Source organism: Arvicanthis niloticus, chromosome 7 (genome assembly GCF_011762505.2).
Source record: "Arvicanthis niloticus isolate mArvNil1 chromosome 7, mArvNil1.pat.X, whole genome shotgun sequence".
Taxonomy (NCBI): Eukaryota; Metazoa; Chordata; class Mammalia; order Rodentia; family Muridae; genus Arvicanthis; species Arvicanthis niloticus.
Genome location: NC_047664.1, coordinates 88,995,503 through 89,020,577, shown reverse-complemented (window position 1 = coordinate 89,020,577; position 25,075 = coordinate 88,995,503). Strand labels below are relative to the sequence as shown.

The 25,075-nt window shown below is 42.5% G+C and overlaps 1 protein-coding gene across 2 annotated transcripts in view; it reads left to right on the top strand.

Moving 5' to 3' along the window:
* The first annotated feature begins 431 nt into the window (after nt 1-431).
* Nucleotides 432-25,075, top strand: part of Adamts3 (ADAM metallopeptidase with thrombospondin type 1 motif 3) — a 212,053-nt gene continuing 187,409 nt past the window's right edge. Inside the window, exons 1-3 of one of the 2 annotated variants that reach the window (XM_034509359.2) lie at nt 432-986; nt 2,246-2,273; nt 24,277-24,683. In XM_034509359.2, coding sequence (XP_034365250.1) covers nt 918-986; nt 2,246-2,273; nt 24,277-24,683 — 504 coding nt within the window. In that variant the 5' untranslated portion in view covers nt 432-917. The remainder of the gene's footprint in view (nt 987-2,245; nt 2,274-24,276; nt 24,684-25,075) is intronic. The other variant, XM_076938761.1, reaches the window with a different exon arrangement.

Here is a 25,075-nt window from a genome sequence, read left to right as displayed (position 1 = left end):
GCCTGGGTGGGTGGGGGGTGGGGTTGGGATGAGAAAGGCTAGAGGTGATTTCCTCCAGCCCAGGTCTGGTAAGCCGACCCTTCCCCTCCCTCCTCCAGTCGGGCTGGGAGGCGCGCCTGGACCCTCCCCGCCCCTCGTCCTGTCCGGGAGACCAAGGGGATGCGGGGTCCAGGCGGCGCTTTCGCAGCCCCTGGGACGGTGCGAGTCCTGACCCAGCGCCGGGGGGCGCGGGCCCCGCGTGACGTGGGCGCGCGGCGGGGAGGGGCTGCCTGGAGGAGGGAGGGGGTGACTCGGTCGCCTTATTAGCGCCCGGCGGGTCGCGGGCAGAGAGCAGACGGCCGGGGCCCGCGAGCAAAGGGAGCGGGCGAGCGGCCCACTCCTCCCTCCTCCTAGGCGGCCGCCTCCTCCCCTCGTCCTCCCGCCCCCACTGCGTGTGCGGCGGAGGATCCAGGGCTCGCGCTGCCTCTTTCTCCCGCTCGCTGGGCTCCGGCTCCCACTTCTCCCCGCCGCTGCGCTCCCGGGACCCGAGCCGTCTCCGCGCTTAGCCTCGGCGGCCCGCGGTGCTCCGAGAGCCTCGCAAAAGCAGCTCCGGGGTAGAGAGTGGGACGCCCCGGTTCCTTTCCCCGCTCGGGTCAGCCTCTGCCCGGCTCGCAGCACCTCTGGCTCCCTCACAGTCGGCTTGGGAGGACAGGGTGAGAAGGTGAAGTGGAAAGAACCGACAGGGCACGGGCCAGGCGCTCAGCTTACGTTGCCTTTTCATTGAGCAAAGCCCAAGATTTTTTTTTTTTTTTTAAAGCTCTGCACGCCCCCCACCCTTCTTCCATTTTCTTTGCGCTTTTAAAAGGAAACTTATTTTGGGGTGCTTTGCGCTGGGGTAGCTGCTTTGCCCAGTAGTTGCGAAGTGCACTCGACTCGTGATGGTGTTCCTGTCACTTTGGTTGATAGCAGCCTCTCTGGTAGAGGTTAGGACATCAGCTGATGGACAAGTAAGTGGAAAATAATAATAAAAAACTCAAACCCAACCTTTTCCCGACAGAGTTCCTCCTCTCCGTCTCTTTCACTCTCCCTTCCTCCCCCTGCCACCCTTCTGGGGCATCTTCTGCGTTCCAAGGCGGCGCGTGGAGGGCCGGGCGCTGCGTGGGGCTGGGGCCTGGGGGGGTGGGGGGCTCGCTGCACCGGAGGTTGGACAGCCATCCCCCGGGAGCTCGGGCTCATCACACTTGGGGATTCCCTAGCTCGCGCCGACTAGGAGCGGTCCAGGTGTGAGACTGCAGCCAGATCTCATCCCAGCGGGGCCATCAGGCCGTACCCCCCTTTTCGCGAGGGCGCTCCGGGCGCTCTGGCGAAGTTAGGGTCGCGGATCCCGGAGCCCACAGGCTCTCCCCTCCTCCTGACTCGCGGCTCCTGCGGGAGTTTTCAAGAAGTCCCCAGGCAGGAGCTACCCAGCAGACACGTGTCCTGGGAGGACCGGGGCTGGGCTGCAGTTTGACAGTTGGGGAGGGCCTGGGACGTTTCCTGCCCTCGCCTTTTCCGCGGGCAGCCGGAGCTGGAGGCGTCTGCCGCCTCTTCCCCTCCCCCTCCGCACAACTCCTCCTCTTTTTAAAGCTAAATTGAGTGCAGCTCTGGTGCTTTTCGGCCCTGCCCCCACCCTGTGGAGACTCAAGGTGAAACTGATGTTCTCAGAAAAGCCCTTGAAGGAGGCTCAGGCTGGGGAGCCTTTTGTAGTAAATCACATCCACAGTGGAGCGGTGGGCTCTCGGGACATAGTTTTCTGCGAGTTTTTGTAGCCTCTCTGGTTTGCTTGGTCTGACCACGGGGTTTTAAGAGTGGGTCATTCCTCTAGTTGATTCTTAGGATTCAGGCTGCCTCTCACCTGGTGAAATGTAGATTCCCCCCCCCCCCCCCCCCCCCCCCCCGTGCGCCCTCCACTTCCTGATTCGTGACCTAGTATTGGAGTTTTCTGAAGAGGCCATTGAAGGTCACTATTTTACTCGCTTCACAGATACTAAAATTAAAGCTGGCCAACAAGTCCCTTTCTCATATAGTCATAGAATTGGCTCATGTTCCTGTCACAAGAGCCTTCTAGGAACTAAGGGTCAGCCTTCAGGCGGCAACTCCAGTCTCTGGGTCTCCCGATTAGCCAGTTCTCAAAAGGCACTGATAGAAGAAATAACCGCTCAGCGTGATAAGATGAAACCCAGTAACCATTTCTTTTTCTTACTCCCCACCCCTCCCTCCTTTCCAGGCTGGTACTGACGAGATGCCGCAAACAGGTAAGCCTCCTTCTCAGATGTCACCCTTATCCTAGCTGTGAGCTGAGAACAGAGTAAGCCAACGCAAAAGAATTCTCTATGAAAGTCTTCTAATTAGTGGTTAAAATAATGGATAGTCTGGAATCATTTCTACTCTTGTGCTTCCCGTGGGTGGGTCCTGTGCTCCTCAGGCTAAACTATAGTGGTGTCAATAACTTCCCAAGTAGTTCCAGTTCTTGAGCATTAATTTATTACTGTAAGCTGCTGGTTCACACTGAGAGAGTTATAGGTGGGGTTGGAACACCAGAGATGTGTAAAGTTAGACCATCAACTTGCACAACATAAGGAGAAACAAATTTAGTTATAACTGAAGACAGTTGTCAGAATGATAGGAAGAAGGGAAAAGGATGAAGAGAAAAATTCACATGTTTTTGTTGTTCATTTGTTTTTCCTTAAGTTTGGTTTGTCCACACTCTTGAGTGACTTTTTTTTAAATTCCACGTGCTTGAAAATATCTTTGAATATGTAAAACACTATTAAGGCTTTTTGCACCTGGTGCTGGGAGGGGGGGGTATTAACTACTCCCATTTTATGGGTAAGGAAACTGAAGTTCAGAGTATGTGATTTGTAACAGGTCATTCCAAAGACGGCAGTCATTTCTTGAATTTTTCATAATATATTGTGTTCGTTTTGAATGCTCACATTGAAAAGCCAGAGTATAATCAACATTCTTATAATACATATATTAAACATTGTTTTAGTGTATGGGGTGTTCTGCCTGCCTATATGTCTATTTATGTGTGTGCAGGGCCCAGGGAGGCCAGAAGAGGGCATCAGATCTGCCTGGAACTGGAGTTACAGATGGTTGTTAGCCACTACCGTACCATTCATTCACTGGGTACTGTGAGTTGAATTTGAGTACCCTGAAAGAACACCCTGTGCTCTTAACCACTGTTTTAGATACTTCTCAATTACTGTGAAGAGACACCATGATCAAGGCAACTAGAGTTTTATTTGAGGCTTATCGTTTCAGAGGGTTAGAGTCCAATATCATCAAGGTCAGAATATGGCAGCAAGCAGGCATGATGCTGGAGCAATAGATGAGAGCTCACACCCCGAGACACAACCACAAGGAAGAGACAGACTAACTTGGAATGGCATTAGTCTTTTGAAACTGAAGTCCACCATAGTGACACCCCTCCTCCAAAAAAGCCTATCTCCTAATCCTTCCCAAACAGTTCCACCAACTAGGAACAGAGAGTATTCAAGTATGTGAGCCTAGGGTGGGTATTTGCATTCAAACCACCACACCATCTACAATGACACATTTTATTTAAATTACTTTAAAAGATAATCTTAGTTTTGGATTCCTCACTATGAATTTTGTATTTTTGAAGTGATAGTATGAGGAACTCCTTATGTGGACAGGATGCCTTCTACCTTCTTATCCAAGTGCTGGGATTAGAGGTACATGCTATCACACTAGGCTGTAAAGTTGATTTTTTAAAAGAGAAAAGTTATCCCTACTACTGCAAACTTGGTTACAAGTTACTGACCACTTACTAAATACCCGGTGTAGTGTTAATTGCTTGCTATACATTGTATCATCTGATTCTCCCAGTTTCAGGATGGGGTAGGTGTGTCTGCTACAGAGGTGAAGAACGTGAAGCTTGAGAAACTTTGTTACAGCTACAGCAGCCTGATGCACAGTGAGGTCCACATGTGATAACTAGTGGGTGAAACTAATATCCAGGTCCAGAACTGTGTTCAAATGCCCTTTGACTTAGGATGAGATTATGTTTCATAGCCCCATCATGAATTGGAAATATTCTGAGTCAAAGATGCATTTAGTACACCCAGTTTAGGGGATTGTAATAGCCTGGTTAGAAGTGCAGCTTCTTGGTATGTCTGTTGATTGGTGATGTTGTCCATAGCTGCTGCATCTGGATACTGCTGCCCAGTGTGTGAGAGGGTTAGCTCTCTTAGTGCTATTCTGACAGGGATCAAAATTCAAAATTGTGAATTGTCTCTTGAGTCCATTTCACTTTTGTAACACCATGGAGCTGCGAACCATTTATACATGCAGCATGCATGTGAAGATCTCCTTACTCAGGGCTTTGGTGTTGTGCAGGCTCTCCCCTCCCCGAGTTTAGAGTTTAAGTGGCAAGAGCAGAACAGAAGGGAGAATGGTGGCTGAGAAAGCACTTCGAACTGCTGAAGAAGAGACATTGCATTAGTTTTGTGGTGATTGACTGCACTCAGCCATCTGTCTATCTTTTTAAAAGGATTTAAAAAAAGAAAATCCCCAAGCAAATAGGAAAAAGAACAGTCTTAGTTTTAACTACTTATCTCATCAGATACTCCATTTCGGTATGCAGTGAAAAGATGGTGCTTTAAGATGACCCGTTCTCCCAACACATTTGATTCACACAGTAAAATATGTTGCCCTGATGATGTTTATCAGACAGAATCAGGATGCTCTCATGCAAGAGGCCCAGGATTGACTTCAGAAACTACCAGACCCTTTTGTTGGTATCAATTACTTGAGTAGTTCCTTCTGCAGAAAAGAAGGTACTGCAGGTGTGCTCAGAGGGGATGAGTCAGCAGCCTGGCAGGGGTGCAGTTGGCTGCTCCTAGGTTGAATTTCTGGAGATTTATACTATTTGTCTTCCTACTCCTGTTCTGTGAGGGTTCTTTTTGTTACTGTCATTTTATTTACCATACTCTAGTTTAATGAAAGAAACAGCAGCAGCAGCATAAGAGATTTTGACCAAATCTCGTGCTAACAAAGTATAGCCATCATTATAGTCAATGAACTGACTCTGTGGAGTGTTAAAAATGCTATATTTCAGAAATCCTTATCCATGGTAATGAATTCTTTGCTGTCTCCCTTTCAAAAGGGACTTAAAGATTTAGTAAAAATATACTTCTATGCATATACCTATTTCTTTCAGTAGTCATTCATTTGAAAGGAGGTTGTATGTAACAGCCTGGAGATGCTGTTTGATTGATGACACATTAAGAAAGACTAGTCCAGTCTGTAAAATTTATTTATGTATTTATTATTTATATTGATTGCATTACAAATTGGCTAGAGAAATTCCAGAGCTCTGAATGGCTTCTGAGTGTGTTTCAGGAAGAGATAAACATAATTTAGTAGTAAACCACAAACTGTGGAGAAGCTAAATTTGAAAGGAATTAAAGTTTCATATGCTTGCAGGATAGTGTGTATTCACTCTACAGCTTGATGCTTCTCCAATGGCGTATACTGTAGACTAATGCACATGGATCAATAAGCAGAATGTTGCCAACACCCCTGTGGCCTCTCTTCTGCTACCTTCCTGATGCTAATCCCTCAGTAAATGTAAATACACCCCTGATTTTATAACAGGGCTAGATTAATTTTGCCTGGCATTTCTTCTTTTTATAAGTGAAATCACACCATATGATACTGTAGTACATGGCCCAGGATGCCAATTAAAAAAAAAATCTATATGACATGTCTTAGCCCACTAGAGTAGGAGAAGGATTCTGTTTAGGTAGAGAGAAGGCAGTTTCTAGCGGAGGTAATGACAGGTTAGAACACATCAGGTCTCTTGCCTGTGTAGTGTCTCATAGTTGATATGGCTTTTCTCTTAGCCGGTTGGAAAATACATTCTTGGTATGAGGGGAGGTTTGACTCATTCTAGAGAAAACGGGGAAGTAGATTTTGACTCTGATCTTTTTTGGGCCCTCTTTGTTAATAGAGAAACTACCTACCCCATTGCCCAACCTGTGCATGTTGAAGTGTATTTGTGGAGGTGTATGATCATATGTGATTCATGGGCTCTTTGGCATGCTTCTGGCGTCCATTGTGGAGATCTTTTTTGTCTGACTCAGCACATGGTCTTAGTGGGATTCGAAGGAGTAATTGTGGGCATCTGGCTGGCTGGCTTAATTGGGTTAGGAGGCTTGCTCCGTGACACACGAGGGTTAGGAAACAATTATAGTTCTGTGGAAATTGGAAAATCTGAAAAAAAGAATCCCCAGTCTCTTTGTTTTGAAGCCATCCCTTTGTGATTCTCTGAGTGTCGCTTGAGGAAGAATGATGGTATTGGATTAAGCTGATTTTCGTCAGCCTTTGTTGGAACTGGGCCATGTTTACTTCTCTCTGCTCTATGTCTAGTCTTCAGTTGCAAAATCCATTGCATCTCATCCTTTAGAAAGTATGTTATCTCTGTCCGTTCAGACATACCTCGTTTACTAAGGAATAATTTGTCATCACTGGGATGTATCTGTATCTATCTTTATGCATAGTTTTCAGAGTTTAGCTAAGGGCTGATATGGAATATGGAGGCTCTGTCACTGCTTAGATCACGAAAGCAAAAGCAGTAGCATTAAGATGGCCATGTCTTGCCACATAAAGCCATGCTTGGTACCTCAGAGATGTGTTACTCATTGATTAGATGTCGCAGGCAGGGCATTATTACATTGAGATCTATGTTCTGGATTTCCTTAAATAAATGCCTTTGTTCTGTGCCTTTCTTCAAGTTTAGTGAGTCCCCAAGAAAATGGTGAAAATGACAGTGGCCACCAGTTAATTGTTCAGTGCTATGGAGGCATCTTGTGTCTACTTTCATACCACAGAACACAGGGACCTTGGCTTGTTCATTTTGCATGCTTTTCTGCCCATGCTTTCTGCCATGGCCATTGAATTCTATGTGCAGCTTTGGAAGGTCTGCTTAGGTTTTCCCTTTGGTCTGCTTGGGAGCATTTCCCTGTTTGCCTGCTTTCCCTTGTAACTGAAGATTGCTGTTGCCATTGAGCCGAAATTTTTCTTGCCTTTGCTTCTGCTGTTCTCTTGTTACTGTCTCAAGTCATCCTTTAGTGATCAGAAATGTAAGAAAACCCTCAAGGTCACCCCCGCCCCCCCTCAGGATGACGAGCTTTAAACATTCTTTGCCTGTGAGAAGCCAACTCAGACAGCCTTGGAAATCCATTAGGGACGAGTCCAAATAGCCTGGTAAAATTCTGAGTGGTTCAGAGATGAAGAATTCGGTTCTATCACTTGGACTGTCTACAGGGATGACTTCCACGGAACTCATTCTTTTGGAGAGAGGATTGCCGTTAGTGGTGGAACTTCTCCCTAGGAATCCTGTAATGGAATAGAGATCAATTTTGATTCCTCAACTTTGATTCCTAAACCACACTGATGCCTCTCCCTGTAGGCTGTCATTCTTTTGTTCTGATTACATATGTAACATGTGTGTACCGTGGTTACCTTCTTTACCGTTTATGTGTTCTCTTTAACTCTGATAATCACCCAAAGCCCGAACAACTGACAGCTCAGCAATTTTGTTATTCATTGGTCTTTTAATTTCAGTCTTTTAGATTCAATTCCAGAATCTGAAAGCATAAATATCACAGTTTTAAGTATCTTGGGTAAGGAATGGCTAACCTGTACAGGCAAAGTTGGTGTGCAGTCTAGTTGGAATAACTGGTGTGATATGTGTTTATATGAAGAAAAACTGGTTTAGTATGCTTGTTTTTGTTTTTCATACCATTACAGACTTCTTGCAAAAGTCACTGACATCATAATTGTCCAGAACTTGATAATTCTTTTTCTTAGGGTGTCTGCTTTCCTATAGAAATGAATGTTGCCACATGGTGTTCTATATAGGTCATTACCTGCATGCCAAATGACTCCTTTAAAAAAAGCCCTAGAGGTTAGTTATTAAGCAGACACACTTCATCTATTTTGAAAAATGGTTTTTGAAAAAAAAAAGTACGAAATAAACTCCTTGCAATTTAGGAGCAAATTGGCTTTTTAGAAAATTTACTTACTTAATTTTGGCTTTGTTTAGATATTAGAATACATTTAAAATATTTAAGGGTCTCCGAAAGAGGCAAGGTATTTACCATTTTTGTTGTTGCAAGTACCCAATAAACATGAACAATTCTATAGACTTTTTTTTTGTCGTTTTATTGCCACTTTGGGAAGATCTATAGACTAGCCGGAGAAAAGAGCTAAAATAAAGTTCAAGACTTACATCCTTAAAAGGGAGAGTAAAGCACGGGGAGTTTTCTAGCACAAGGAATCTCCAGTCCCAGGTGTAATTGATCCATTTTAATTTCCCAAGCAACTGTGCCTGAGCTTGCTGACTAACTGTAATTCCTAAGACAGATTTTGTGGTAAAATGTCATCCTCTTGTTTATAAAAATGACTGCCACAAATTCAGCATGATAAATCTGGGCGGACTTTAGACAGATTGCAAGCAGCTTGAAACAATATAACCTGCTCTTGAATTGACTGTAAAACAAAAAATGTTTTTTGGGAAACTTGTAGAAGAGCAAATACAACTTAAAAAATTTTTTTTCTCAATCCTGACACGTGAGTATAAATGAAAGCAGAGATTCAAGTTATTAATTAAGTGATTCAGAATTCTTTCTTTTACATGTAAAAACCTCTTTTATACATGCAAAGTCTATTCTGAGGGCTCCTGGTATCCTGTATCTCACATTAGCAAGTGGTCAGGGAACAGGCTGTACAGACTGTGGTTTAAACCCTGACAGTATCGCACTTTCCCAAAGGTCACTGTTCTATGTACAACAATGTGCTATGGCCATTCCTTGCCACTCCTTACTTCCTAAAAGTGGGATAGTTTTATGAAGATTCCTAAAAATGGTGTCCCATGGTAAGCAAGCCAAACCAATGGCTGTTAGTATCAGAATGTCTTAGATTTGTACTTAGAAAACCATTTTTAAAAAATGTTATTAATAAGCAAAAGTAATGACATTCCAATGTCCTAATAAAAATCCACACATCTACTTAAAGGGAAAGGGTGTTTCATTCTATTTCCTACATTTAGGTCTGCTGCCCAACATGCATTTTCAGGAACGCCAGCTTGCTGTACCACGTAAACCATCAGGCTGCTTAAGCATACCATGTGATGGCTCTTTGAGAGTTTTAATTTCACATGCAGTCTTCACGCTGACTTCTCAGTGCAGGGTTGCCAAACCCACGGAAGTACAGTGGCAGAAGGAGTTGAGTAAAGAACACCATGAAAAGCTCTTCATCTGGCTTTCTTACTAGCCATGTTTGTGGGGAGAAAGGAGTCTTTCTTACCTGAAATTCTCTGAAAAAACATGACCAGACATGTTCAGATTTGAGTTTTGGGGTGCTATGCTACTTATGTAAACTTACCTTGCTGGCTGTCCCTAACCCGAACACCTCAAATCTGAAAGTTCGCAAGATTGTGAAACTTTTGAGTGTCATGTTTGTTAGTTCTCAGTGAATTTATGGGTTGTGAGCGTATCAGATTTGGAACATGTCGCTAGGATGCTAGACTTTACCTGGCTCAGTACTTTCACCCCTCTATCTCCTACTTATGAGAGTTACTTTTTCTTCGTGTCATTGAAAATTCATATAGCAGCCATTTTAGATAAAGTGACAGGAATCCAATTCTCATAGATTAAAAAAAAGAAAGAGACAAATAAAGCCAGATCGATATGATAATCAAATTCAGTCATAGCTGAAGCTAGAGTTTGAATTCTGCCTGCAACCTGTCCTCTAGCCCCACTTCCTGCAGCTCCCTCCCCAACCCTGGCTCTCTCTTCCTTCCCCACCCCCTGTCTCTTTCTCCTTTTCCCCTCTGTGTTGTCTTTTATTTTTCCTCTCAGGATTCGCTTGCTGTCCCCAAGTCATGGTAAAATTTGTCATCCCCACTTCTAGGTGACCAGCTCACATTTTATTTCAGTAAAGAGGTATCTCTGTCTGGATAGCATCAGTACAGTTGCGGATAATGACTTAACTGAGTCACAAACTTATCCCTGAAATGGTGCCTGTGGTAGGTGGATTAGTGGCCCCTCTTACAATTACCTACGTCTGAACCCCCGGTGGCGCCTGTGCCCCTAGTAAAGGAGGGTGTAGTTGGTAAATAACAGTAGGTTGCTAATCAAGTGCCCTTGAAATAGATTATCCAGGATTATATGGGCAGCAGGCTTTGTAAGGAAGAAAGGCAAAAGAGTGTTGGAGAAATGACTGCACAAGAAGGACTCTGTCTCATGTGGCTTTGCAGATGGAGATGACGTCATAAGCCAGGTGTCCTTGAAGCTGAGGAACGCCAGGGACAGGGCCCCTCCTGGACCTGCCAGAAGCAATGTGGCTGTACTGTACCTTAGCCTAGCAAGATACAGCTTAGTCCTTTGTTAACTCCTGTGGGCTATCACTAAACTTATAGTAATCCATCATAGCAGAAATAGAAATCTCATAGCTTTTCGACTCTTGTAAGCCAAACTATGACATTTTGAAAATTTAGTTGTCGTAAAGAAAGTTTCAAGGAAGACCCTTCAGAATTCCTTTCCCTGGCTTTCACCCTTGCAAACAAATTTTGATGCTTATGGATTTAAAATCTAGAGCCAATATTAATCATTAAAAGTACTACCACCCACCCACACAATAGTAAGAACTGTGAGGGATATTGTATTTGTCTGGTATTGCTTTCAGGTTAACAGTTTCTAATGGTGACTGACAGCCAGTTGGGTGTTTCTTCAGAATCTAAGCTGGGAAGGTTAACATTTTGACATTTGTTCCTCACTTAAAAAAAAAAAACAAATCTCATCTTGTTAGCCTGCTATTATTTGAAGATGTATCCCAGAAAAATACTTGGCTACTTCACCTCAAAGCATGTATTTCCTTCTCCTACCTGACAGCGTTCCTGAGTACTGAAGAATGCGCTGTTCTCTCCTGAGTGACTTTACAGGACATAGACATTGTGCAGTTGCCACAAATATTTATTAAAAGGCAGATTTAAAGGAAAGAAAGAACGAGAAGAATATCTAAGTTCACAGTTCTTTTCTTCTTTCTTAATGAGTCCCTCACCCACTGCCTTTTCATTTTTCCAATAGCTTTATGAAAAATAGTGTGTCTAACGATGATAAGAGCCCACGGGGATGAATGGAGAGCTAAGAAGGGGCGGGGTTTTGGCTGTATTCAGTGTGCTCATAATTGCTCTGGAGAGAAGATGTGTTCCTGTCCCTGTTAAGTGTTTACAGCCTTGCTAAGCCCTTTGGCATTTGGTGTCCTCTTTAATGTCCACTCTTCACCCTGCTTGCCTTTTTGCTTGAACAGTTGGCCGATGTTGCTTGTAGCGATGAAAGTTATTCACTTACCTGGGGCTCAGGATTTGGGGGTGTTGTTGTTTGAGATGCTTCCTCAGCTGGTCTTGGAAATGCTGGATTGATTTTCCTCTTGAGGGCAGCATGTTTCTGAGAATTTGTACCCGATAAAGGAAATTGCCTGTGAGCTACCTCTCCATAGTGCAGTGATTAGCAGTTCTTGGGAAAGAATCCCATGTCCCTAGGTGGGGCCATGGGGCAAGAATTGCTTCAGCTTGTCTAGATTTTAGGTCCTCTGTCGCCCTAGGTTTATGGTCCTTCTAGCCACACCAGACATTCCAGGCCGGAGTGGGAGTGTAGGGAAGAGGTGCTGAGGGATAGAGGGAACTTCCTCCTCTTGATGGTAAGTCATTTTTCATGTGCTTGAATTGTGTGAAGTGGAGCAGGTTCTTCCTTTAGCATTGCGGTTTCTGTTGTACACATTCTCTTGGTGAGCCTTCATTTTCACAATTTGCTTGTAAGATGCCAAAGCATTCGTCAGGTTAGAGCCCAAACCTAACTGCAGGCTTGTCTGACTCCAGACCGTTAGTACTCAGGTGCCACACCTGGGTCTCTGTGTTTGGGGAAGGAAGGACACAAACTTCAGTCTCAGTTGTCTGCTAATTGTTTCCCTGTGCCTGGAAAAACCTTGATTGGTGGTAGAACACCTAAGCACGTGCATCTCTGAGATGTGAGCTTTATCATGTACTGGGGACATTTGGTATCCTTCATGAGACATCTGTCTATCTCTCTATAACATACTTAGAAGGACAACTGTCACATTTTCCCTATTATAGCACCTGTGACTAAATGTATAAGGAAAATGAGATGGCCCCAGAGCATAGTCACTGTATATTACTGGGTATCTCAACCAACCCCACATGGAACATTCACTCCCAAGAAACCACTGTCCCCTAAAGAGCCATCTTTCTCTTCTTTCCCACACTCTGAGAGGGACATTAAACCCAATTAATATACTACACCTCTGTCCCAGAGTTCTTAACATTTTGGAAATCAAAGGGCACATACATGTAACCGGAAACCTCTTATACTGGTGGCTTTAATTTGTGTCACATGATTTAATAGTGAGAACTGTGGAAGCTTATACAAGGAAGTTGTCCCTTATGCACTGGTTTCCTGGAAAGAATGGGGCTGGAGGCCAGTCTTGGAGGCCCAGGTGGATTCACCAATCAGTCTTTTCCCTGGTACTCCAGAGAGTGGGCTGCAAAGGTGTGGTGGGGGGTGGGGGTAAGCCAGGCCTACTGAGACACCATTATGCTTCCTGAGACTAATAGGCATGATGCTGAGAACACACTGCAGAGGGCCTTAAATGCCCAACTTAAGTGTTGATTTAGATTAAGTTGCTTTATCTCTAGATTTCTGTTTTGTTTATGAGACTATTGGGTTAGCAGTTTGGGGTCTAACATGAATAAAGATAATCAATGTTATAATTTTGCCAGGAAATAATGGCAAACTATTCAGAAAGAACAGCATGGTAAATTTGGTAATTACTTTGTCAGTGTTGTTAGTGTGATGTTGGAAGTTGAACTCAGGCTAGGTATCCCCCCCACCCCCCATATATATATATATGCCCCTGCCTTCACACACACATTTATTTATGGATGTACTCAGTAGTAGATACTATTCTATCGATTATCGATTGGGTCATTTCATTTTTATAGTAACTGAAGCAAATATAGTTACTCTCATTTTTATGGATGAGAGGACATAGAGGGTCTTAGGTTACTGCTATCACTAAGGGAGTGATACAGACCTGGTGCTTTGCAATAGTTCTCTGGACAGTGACTTGTACAGAATTTTGGTATAATTTACATAATATTTAGTAAAATAATGTGTGTGGAGAATTTGGGCTTGGAACCTGCAGCATTGTGTCCGAAGGTAACGGGAACTTAAAATGTGAGTAGAAGAAAAGAAGTGGCAGTTTATGCAGAAAATCAGTAGGGTTTGACCATGACCGTAATTGGGAAAATCTGATATGATATAACTTCCCGACACTGATTTATGGCCGTCTGCACACTGCGTGCGGAGATGGTGACGTCAAAGGGGCAAGAGGAAGGTTCAGTTTTATTTAGATAAGTTAAAGATTCTCAGCAGGAAACTGACCCATTTCAGCTGCAGTGTGAACCACTGGCTGTTTTCTTTGAAAACACTTTGCCTTGATGGCTTATTGTGTGTACAGTGTCACACTAAATCACAGATGTGTGTAAAAGGGTCGAAAACCTCAGAAATGTTTTAAGTGTTGAAAGTATTAAGAAAATCCACTATTTTTGATATTCAAACATAAAGTCAAATAATTCTAAACATAGGCTGAGGGCTCCTACTTGAAATGCCCAGACTGTAAATATTTTGTTTCTGATTTTGGAAGATTTGCATCTGCATAATGAGATATCTTAGGGATGAGACCCAACACAAAACATGAAATTTTCTTATGCTTCATATATACCTCATATAGTCCATAGCTTAAGGACCGTTCCCTACTTTTTTTTTTTTTTAAGAGCATTTTGGGTCTCCCCTTCTAAGTATGTTATAGAGAGATAGACAGATGGGTTTTTAATTAAAATTTATTTTTTGACTAGTCTAGTGTGGGAACTGATTTCCTACTGCTGATAATGAGAGGTTCCATGTCTGCCTTCCTGGAGGTCTGTTTTAATAATTTCATCCATTACTTATTCTTGGTGACTTAAGCTGTAAGGCGTGAATGCAGTGAGATAATTGATTTATAAGTTGGTAGGATCTGGGAGAAACATACACATGTTTTGCAGACAGAGTTCTGGCTCTAGGTCCGGGTCAGTTTGTCCTTCTTGATGGCTTTGTACTAACATTATGGTTTAGGAGAGGAATGTGTGTTACTTTTAGATACTCTGCAGGTTCAAACTGCACTCATTCATTTCTTTATTCACAAAAATCTACTGACCCGCTTTGACTTCTGTAGTGAAGAGAACAGATACACTTCTTGCTCACTTGAAGCTTTCAAGAAGAGAGGAAAAAAAATCCACAAATAAACATTTATAATAAGATTTCTAAGCTTTTAAAGGTTAACAGAATTGGTAGGGAAAGGAAAAGGATCAGAGCAAAAAATGGAGATGATGTGGGACATTTATTGAAGTGGCTGTTGTCAGGTATGGGGACAAACGATTCCTCCACAGAACTAAGAGAGAAGCTGGACTGTACAAACACATATGTCAGAGTGCTGTGGAAAAGTCTCTTCTCCTGCGTGATGCTGTGGTCATGAGTGAGTAACAGTGGGGTTATCTAATTGTAAGGCTTAGTGATGGTTTAAGTACTCCATACTTGTTAAAGTTAAGGCCTACAGAAACTTCATAGTTAATACTTTGGTCATTCAGCCATCACCTTTGACAAGTGTATAATTTCTTTTTTTTTTTCTTTTATTCTGATCATAGATTCTCCTCCCCCTACTCTTCCTAGGTCCTCTCATATTCCTCCAAGATCCTCCCTAACTCTCCTCCCAGGTCTCCCCACCTCCCCTAGCATCCTAATTCACATCCCTTTTGTCTCTCATTAGAAAACAGGCACCTAAAAAAATAATAATAAAATCCAATCAGATAAATCAAAAACAAATCAGAATTAAGACAAAACAACCAAATAAGAAACAGAAGTAAAGAAAATGCACAAGAAATATATGTAGGTGTAGAGACACACATACTTGCACACACAAGAGTCCCATAGAAAATAAAACTGGACCCGTAAGGTTCAAAAAAAAAATGTCCTGACTTAACATTGTGAGACAAAGAATCTCCAAAGAAAGATACTGTTGTTTGTTTTGTATTGACCATCTACTGCTGGACATGAGGCCTATTCTTTGTTTAAAAAAATAATTAAGTAATTAATTTGCTTTACATCCTGATCACAATTTCCCCTCCATCCTCTCCTGCCAGCTCTCCTCCCTCACCTCCTCTCCCCCAATCCACCTCTTATTTTTGAATTGTTTTTAGTGCTGTGTTATTGGTGACCTGTTCAGAATGTATTTCCCTGTGCCAGTGAGTTCAAGGCTCTTCCACGCTTTTTATTATATCATACATAGTGTATCAAGCCTTATGTTGAGGTCTCTGATTCACGTGGAGTTGACTTCTGTGCAGAGTGATAAGTGAGATTCTATTTGCATTCTTCTTCATGAAACAACTCACTTTAACCAGCACCATTTAGTAAAGATGCTGTCTACTTTCCAGTGTGAATTTCTGACTTCTTACTAAGGAAAAAAAATCTTCTTATGTCTTCTCAGGTCTTCATATGTCTACACATTTATTTTTAGATCTTCTATTCTATTTCATTGATCAGGGAGTCATATATCTCTATTTTTAAAAATTGAACATGTCATTTTCTTAATTAGTAAGTAATTATATTTATGTTTTTAGTGGCTAGTATTCATAGAGTCATTGGTTGATATCACGTCATCTTCTTGACAAATACATGATGTTGAACTATGGCTAATGTCTAGTTGATAACCAAGGAGACAACTCATGGATAATAAACATCTTGATCAAGGCGATAGTTGATTCCGCTTGTTGATGTCTTACATACTGTTGTTCACTTCTTTCTTCTTTCTTTTTTTTTTTTAGTTTTATTTTATATTTTATTTACATTTAAGATGCCATCCCCTTTCCACATTTCCCCTCCCTAGAACACCCCTGTCCCATGCCCCCCTTTTCCTTTTTGCTTTTATACGATTTTTTAAAAAATGTTAATCAAAGGATTTATAAGTTTGGTTATGCTCAATCAGAAGCGTAACCCAATACCCAACCTAGATATAAAAACTATCTTTGACTGGTGGAGACATGTGAACATCTGCCTCCATGCCCCCTCTCTCTTTCTCTCTCTCATCACCTAGCTTCTCCTCTTCTTCATCTTCTCTCCTTGTTCCATCTCTTCCTCTCAGTACTCCTTCCCACTTAGCTCCTTCTACATATCACTCTTCCTGTTAAAGTAAAACTTTTCTCTCAAAATATAATTAGAGCATACTTATTCCTAATTGTACCAGTGAGGTACAAGATAGTTCTAATACCCAGTCCATCATTTTGTTGACTAACCAAAACCTCTGTTATCTCTTCTCTCAAAGTAAATAGCCAGGATTGTCTATGAGACTATAGGTCTTCAACTCCATCAGAAATCCAGAATGACTGAGTTAACTGAAGTTATGGGAAGCACGAAACATAACTTCTAAAACTTAGCCAATTTATAGAGACTGCTGAACACCTGAAAAGCCCCTATACTACCGAATGTTGGAGCATCAAATCTTCAGCCTTCTGGCCCAGCATCATCTGACAGACCTTAGTGATGCAGGATTATTAAGGGCTGATTATTCTGTCTAAGCAGATATAATCAGTCGACTATTCTGCATGTGTGTCCTTTTCTGGACAGTAATTTGTCTGTAGATGGAGAGAGGCAATTCTTGCCTAGTGGCTGTCACCACACAACTGGAGTAACTCCAAGGATGCTCAATTTCTTCTTAGAATCCACAACAGGAAGCTGTCAGGAGCAGACAGGTCTCTAATCAAAATGGACATTAATATATAAATATTTGTAGCGTCAGTTCTATGGACTTCTGCTGTTTTGAAAACCAACTATCCATGTAAGGTAACCTGGACTGTGGTCTGTTCACTCCTCTCAGCTATTTCTAAATAAAATATGGAAAACACCCTAACAATGAACTCAAAACCATGAATTTGCTATAGGCCCTTAACTCACAGTCTAACCATCTCAAATACGTTAAAAAAGTTAAAGAAGGACTGGGTCTAAGCCTTGTATTCCTAAATGTGTTATACAGGCACAATGCCCATGAGAGTATCAATATTCATCTCATTTTTATATTAATAAGAGGCTCATACCAATGAAAACCTTAAATTTGAAATCAAAGTAAATTTTATACCATTTAAGAAATTATAACTTCATCTTGATAATAATTATACAGATTTCTACCAGTAGGTTATGGCTATGCAATAAGTCCTAGCTAATCCCCCCTGTTCCAACAAAACCACTACTTTTCCCTAGAAAGACAGACCATTATTAACCACATTAGTCCCCAAGCTCAGGGAATAGGGGCACTGACTCTTTAACTTCTTCAAGCTGATTAAGGGCATTGAGATTTTAAAAGAGGGGTAGGGAAAAGAGTAAGTTGATAAGCCTCTGATGCTGTGTCTTCACTGAATCCAGATGGAATTCCAGGACATCGGAGGTTTGGCCAGGTCTGCTCAGTATGCTTGATGAGTAGATACACCAAGGCTGTGTATTCTGCAATATACAATTCTCAGGACAAGTTTTAGTATCAAGAAAAAAAAAAATTCCCCCCCCCAGGGGGCCTGACATTTTTTTTTTAAAGATGTTGGTTCTGACAATTTTTTTTTCCGCTTGTTAAAATTGATTGTAGTATTTACATTTCAGATTTTATCCCCTTACCCTACTTCCTCCCACCACCCAGAAACCTCCTATCCCATCCCCCTCCTCATGCTTCTATGAGGCAGTGACCGCACCTACCCCCCTCACTATCCCCTCCACGCCCTCACATCCCCCCCCCACTCTGTGTTAATTTTTTTTTTTTTTTTATGGGACCAAGAAACTCCTCTCCCACCTATGTCCGACAAGGCCATCCTCCCCTACATATACCTCTGGAGTCTTGGGTCCCTCCCTATGATGTCCCCAGGATGGTGGTTTAGACCCTGGGGGGCTCTGGTTGTTTGGTATTGTTGCTTTCCACCTGGGGTCACTAAACCTTTCTGCTTCTTCAGTCCTCTCACTAAGTTCTCCATTGGGAAACCCCTGATCATATCAGTGGTTAACTGTGAGCATTGTCCTCTGAGTGTTTTAGTCTTTGGCTGACCTCTAAGGAGACAGCTATATCATGTTCCTCACATTATGCACTTCCAGCCATCCACAACAGTGTTTAGCTTAGGTGGCTGTACATGGGATGAATACCCAGGTGGAATGGTCTCCTGATGGCCCCTCCCTCAGTTTCTGTTCCATGTTTTGTTTCCCTATTTGCTCCCTTGAGCATTTTTGTTTCTCGTTCTAAGTAGAACTGAGGCATCCCCTCTTGGTCTTTCTTCTTCATGAGCTTTATGTGGTCTGTGGGTTGAGTCTTCCCTAATCCAAGCTTTTGGGCTAACATCTGTGGAGATAATGTTTGTGTAGCTACCTTCTTTTACGGTTTTTGGAAGATTACTTTCTTGCTTTTTCTAGGTTGTAGTTTCCCTCCTTGTGTTGGAGTTTTCCACCAATTATTCTTTGAAGTGCTGGATTTGTGTTGAGATACTGTGTGAATTTGGATTTGTCATGGAATATTTTGGTTTCTCCATCAATAATGATTGAGAGTTTTGCTGGGTATAGTATTCTGGGCTGGCATTTGTGTTCTCTTAGGGTCTGTATGATATCAGTCCAGGATCTTCTGGCTTTTATGGTCTCTGGTGAGAAGTCTGGTGAATTCTTATAGGTCTGCCTTTATATGTTACTTTGCCTTTTTCCCTTACTGCTTTTAGTATTTTTTCTTTGTTTTGTACATTTGATGTTTTGACTATTATATGGCGGGAAGTATTTCTTTTCTGGTCTAAACTATTTGGAGTTCTGTAGGCTTCTTGTATATTTATGGACATCTCTTTCTTTAGGTTAGGGAAGTTTTCCTCTATAATTTTGTTGAGGATATTTACTGGTCCTTTAAGTTGGGAGTCTTCCCCCTCATCTATACCTATTATCCTTAGGTTTGGCCTTCTCATTGTGTCTTGGATTTCTTGTATATTTTGGGTTAGTAGCTTTTTGTATTTTGCATTTTCTTTGACAATTGTATCAATGTTTTCCATGGTATCTTCTGCACATGAGATTCTCTCTTCCATCTCTTGTATTCTGTTGGTGATACTTGTGTCTATGACTCCTGATCTTTTTTTTTAGGTTTTCTATCTCCAGGGTATTGTCCCTTTGTGATTTCTTTATTGTTTCTACTTCCATGTTTAGATCCTGCATGGTTTTGTTTAATTCCTTTTCCCGTTTGTTTGCGTTTTCTTGCAATTCCTTAAGGGATTTTTGTGTTTCCTCTTTAAGGGTTTCTATCTGTCTACCAGGGCTCTCCTTAAGTTCTTTGAGAGTGTTATTTATGTCTTTCTTAAAGCCCTCTATCATCATCATGAGAAGTGATTTTAATTCTGAATCCTGCTTTTCTGGTGTGATGGGGTGTTCAGGGCTTGCTCTGATGGAGGAGCTGGGTTCTGATGATGCCATGTAACTTTGGTTTCTGTTGCTTACGTTCTTGCTCTTGCCTTTTGCCATCTGGTTAACTCTAGTGCTGCCTGTAATTGCTGTCTCTGACTGAAGCCTGTCTTTCTAGTTATCTAGCTTGTGTCTGATCTCCTAGGGGTCCAGATGCCTCTGTGATCTTTTTCAGCTGCACTGATTACAGTGGTACCTCTAGGATGCCTCAGGATATGATGCCTCCAAGGTAGCAGTCCAGCTATTTGTCTGCTGTTCTGGGTGCAGTGTCTCCTCTAGAATATCTCAGGATATGTTGTCTGACGCTCTGAGTTCAGTTGTTCCTCTGTGGCTCTGGGTTGAGTGGACCTTCCAGTATGTCTCAGGTGGAATCCGGGGTCCACACAACAGCAGACCTGGCAGAGGTCTGATCCAGGCTTCAGATCTGAGAACTAGTTTCTAAGACACTGTTCAAGTTAGAGCGCCTGGCCTGGGATCCCTGCTTCCTCTGGGTTCTTGGAGGGTGGGGACAGAGTTGCCACCCAAGATCTGCTCAGTGCTCTGGCCCAGACCGGAAGGGACCAGTGTTCCAGGCCGGGAGTTACTTCCTGGGTCCTTGTGGGTCCCAGTTACTCCCTGTTTAGGCCAGACCCTGCTGTCTGCTTACCTAAGATACTGCCCGAGTTAGAGCGCCTGGGATCCCCGCTTCCTCTGGGTTCCCGGAAGTTGGGGGCAGAGCTGCCACCCAAGATCTGCTCAGTGCTCTGGCCCAGACCGGAAGGGCACTTCTTTCTTTTCTTTTTCTTTTTTTCTTTTCTTTTTTTTTTTTAGACAGGGTTTCTCTGTGTAGCTCTTGCTGTCCTGGAACTTACTCTGTAGACCAGGCTGGCCTCAAACTCAGAAATCCGCCTGCCTCTGCCTCCCAAGTGCTTGGATTAAAGGCGTGTGCCACCACTGCCTGGCCTCTTTTTTTTTATTTTTATTTTTATTTTTTTTTTAATTTTTTTTATCGGATATTTTATTTACACTTCAGATGTAATCCCTTTCCCCATTCCGCTCCCCCCCCCAGAAACCCCCTATCGCATCCCCCTCCTCCTTCTTCTATGAGGTATGCCCCCACCCACCTTCCCACTCCCACCTCCCCACCCACAATTTTCCCCACACTGGGGTGTCCAGCCTTCACTGGACCAAGGACTTCCCCACCCACCTATGCCTGACACTCTCATCCTCCCCTACGTATACAGCTCATCCTGAGTGAGGTAACCCAATCACAAAAGAACACACATGCTATGCACTCATTGATAATTGGATATTAGCCCAAAAGTTCCCAATATCCAAGGTACAACTCACAGACCACATGAAGCTCATGAACAAGGAAGACCAAAGTATGGGTGTTTTGGCCCTTCTTAGAAGGAGTAACAAAATACTCATGGGAGCAAATATGGAGACAAAGCATGGGACAGAAACTGAAGGAGAGGCTGTCTAGAGACTGCTCTACCTGGGTATCCATCCCTTGTGCAGTCACCAAAGGTAGACACTGATGTAGATGCCAGGAAGTGCATGCTGACAGGAGCCTGTTGTACCTGTCTCCTTAGAGGTCTGCTAGAACCTGAAATATACAGAGGTGGAAGCTCACAACTAACCATTGAACTGATCATGGGGTTCCCAGTGGAGGAGTGAGAGAGAAGACTGAAGGAGATGAAAGGGTTTGCAGCCCCACGGGGAGAGCAACAATACCAAGCAACTAGAGCTCCCAGGGTCTATGTGCCTGGGAGCACATAGGGAGGGACCCATGGCCCCAGCTGTATACATAAGGGAGGATGACATTGTCAGGCATAGGTGGGTGAGGGAGTCCTGTTGTTCATTTCTAACCACACACAGAACTGCTCTATAGAATTAGGGTCTGTCAAGCACATGCTTTTAAAATCCAGTACATGAATATTGGACATACTTTGGTTTTTTATGTAACTGTAATCTGTGATTGAAATGCTTTTGGTAGTTTCAAGTTGCTACCCACTTTCCCCATCTCTCCTTCCCAAACTAGAATATATAGCCATTTGCAGAAGTTACTGAAACTGTGTTATGTGCTAGCTTTCCTTCATAGTTCAGAGCTTAAGATAAAAATTGACAGCAAGACGCTCCATCTGCACCCAAGTGGATGAGAATGTGGAGTTTCCTTTAGGAGTCAAGTAAGTGGTCAGAGCTGAGATTTTTCTCAGGCATCTCGCTTGAGAGCAGGCTTAGCTCTGCTTCCTCGTTTATAGAATAAAGGTAATAATACCGACCTAATGTGGTTGCTGTGCTAGAGACCATGCATTTCCATGCACAATTCACAGAGCAAAGTAGTTTGCCAATAAATAGCAGACAGTTGGGGAGCTCTTTAGTAAGCTCCAGGCTGTTAGGGGTTGCTGCATTCATCTTATCCCTACTAACCCTCATTCCCAAGGGGAAAATGACTGATTCAGAGTTTCATTTCAGAAATGATTCTTATGTGTACATTTAAAAATGATTTATTATTTAGCATTGAGAAAGAGGCTTTCTGTAGCATCTTTCTTTTAAATAAAAAATTCAGAGCACATTGTCTGAGCTGGAACTGTCTCAGGGGTCTAGGATGTACGGCTCACTGTCTGCATGTTGCTTTCGTCATCCTCTTGGGTGTGGACGGACCTTCTTACATTCGTATTCTCCAGTCTCTTAATCCAGGCATCAGTATGTTGTCTAGACTTCCTTGTGTGAATTCCATTCAGAGGAGATGGGAAATCCATACATTAAGTTTAAGCATTGTTCGCTTCTTCCCTGGAAGCAGTGAACTGAGGGTTGGAGACAGAGTTATAACAGATTTGTGGAGGGGAGATGCTCTTGGGTCCTGAGTAGAACTAGAAGACAGTATGACTAGCAGCATACACAAAGAAAAAGTTGTGTGGTTACCAAAAATTAACACACACTGAAGAAATCCATCTGGTTATAGAGTTTGATGTATAGAAAACCATGTATTTGGTTATTGTATATTGAGTGTCAAGTGAATAAAAGGTGGTCTATTGTCCATATGGACCTTATTTGGGGTGTGTCTTCTCATGTCTCACGCATGGGCTTGATTCATACCTGCCTGTGAACAGTTCCTCCCCAATACCCATTACTCTACCCCTGTAACTCTTGTGTTCATTCTTTAAATTTCCAGCCCTGTTTTCATCCAGATTTCATGGAAGCATTCGCTATGGGTTTGGTTGTAAGGGAGACCAGCGTCATGCTCACTTAGTTACTTTAGGGATGTGCAGCTCAGCTCTCCAGGTCAGAGGTAGCCTTCACTTTGCTATGAAGAGTTTTCACTGTTCCTCTGTCTAATGATTCTTGCAGATGTATTGCTTGCGTCGTGTGCATAACCAAGACTGGTTGCATTGGTCAATGTACATGGCATAACATTGACATCTACACTAAAAATTTCCAAGTTACAGCATGTCTCATCCGTCCTTTGGGACTTTCCTCCTTGAGGACACAGTGATTTTAAAGACACTTACATGCACACATTGTTGGTTCATTATGGATCTTAGGCTTTAAATACTTTAATGGATTGCAAAGATTTTATTTCTATAGACAATCATTGCTTGCAATTCAGTTAGTTTTGTCAGGTAACATGAGCACATTACTAGAGTAGTTTTGGGTAAGAATTCTGAAAGTGAGGAGTCTTTAAACTCATGCTCACAGGTTCTCTTTCCCATGCCTCCTTTTTTTCATGCTCATTTCCTCTGTGTTTCTTTCTGCAGTATTTATTGTTGTTTTATTTTTCCCAAGTCCATATAGTCAAACAGCCTAGGGGAGGTAGTCTTGACTGGGAGATATAATTTAGTATGTAGATGGCCACCTGTGTTATAAGGTGGGTTCCAAATACATAAGCAGATAGACACCTGTCCCTTGGAAAGAATACAATATAAAATGAGAATACCATACTCTCATGTCTCTGTATGTCAATTTTATAGATTGTGGTTTCTTCTTTTTTGGTTACTTCTTTTAGTATTTTTTTTTTTTTTATTTTTAAATCAGGATTACCAATTGCAGCATAGTACCATAGCACAGAAGAGTGAAAAAGAGTGTAGGCTTTGGAGTATAATTTGGATTTGTATTCAAGCTTCACAGTTGCTGACTTTGGAATCAGGTTCTTCCTGAATCTGTTTCCTATCAGTGGTATATGATTTTCAGGGATGTTAGGTTGGAAAAGAAACCATAAACTATAGTGTTAAAATTAGTGTATAAATCCTAACTTTATGTTAGAAGCAGCAAAGGAAGATACTGGATGTGACAGAGACTCTAGCTATCTACAGGGAATAAAATAAAATCAAGAAATTTTATATGATGGCAACTTTGCTAAAAGTTCTTATGGGAATCCCGAGTTATTTTAGGCATATGTCCTAATTTTAAATGAACCAGATATAGTTTATAGAGACATATTCATGCTCTTAAATATAGCAACACAGTATAAATGTTCACGATTTAATAAATTTTAAAAATATAATAATTGGATTTTCTCAGTGCACTTGAGAGATGATTTTAGTTATCAGAAAGTATTACCCATGCTGTAGCTCAAGGACAGATCTCCCTGCAGCGAGGCTTAGCTTTGTGAGGTAGGGCTTTATGCCATGTTCTCCTACTGTCTGATGTCTTACAATTCTCTTTTTTACCCCCACAGATTTACCAACAAAGAGATACAGAGAGTATGAGCTGGTGACACCAGTTAGCACAAATCTAAAAGGACACTATCTTTCCCACATTCTTTCTGCAAATCACAAAAAGAGGTCACCCAGGGACGTGTCGTCTAACTCAGAGCCATTGTTCTTCAACGTCACAGCATTCGGAAGAGATTTTCATCTTCGACTAAAGCCAAATACTCACTTCATAGCTCCTGGAGCTGTGGTGGAATGGCATGAGGCAGCTCCCAGGCCTGGGAATACCACTGACTCCGGAAACAGCCATCCACATGGAAGTGCTTCAGAGGGAAGCTGGAGATCAGAGCCTTTGCAGACTAGCTGTGCCTATGTTGGTGACATCATGGACATTCCTGGAACCTCTGTTGCCATTAGCAACTGTGATGGTCTGGTAAGACTCATTTCCTTTCCTGTGTGAACATGGATGTGTGCAGATGCTGGCCTTTCATTTATCTTCAGCATTGCAAGGTTGAGATGGAAAGAAACCTCAACTCATAGGCAGTGCGGTGGGCTTGGCAGGACCCCTTTGCCCTGCGACTGTTATAGATTATGTATACTGTCTTGTGAATCTTACAACTTTCTGGGTTTCTGGAGCCTTGTAATTGCAGGAGCTTGGTCCTATTTGGAGGACATGATTAGAGGAAAGTGACTAATAATTCTTGACAAAGGACAATGTGGATCTTGCTATGCCATCCTATTTCTAGGTTAGACACCCTGAGCTGCCCAGCTGCAGAATTGTTACCACTCTCTGTCATGTTCCAGAAAACTTCTGCCACTGGACAC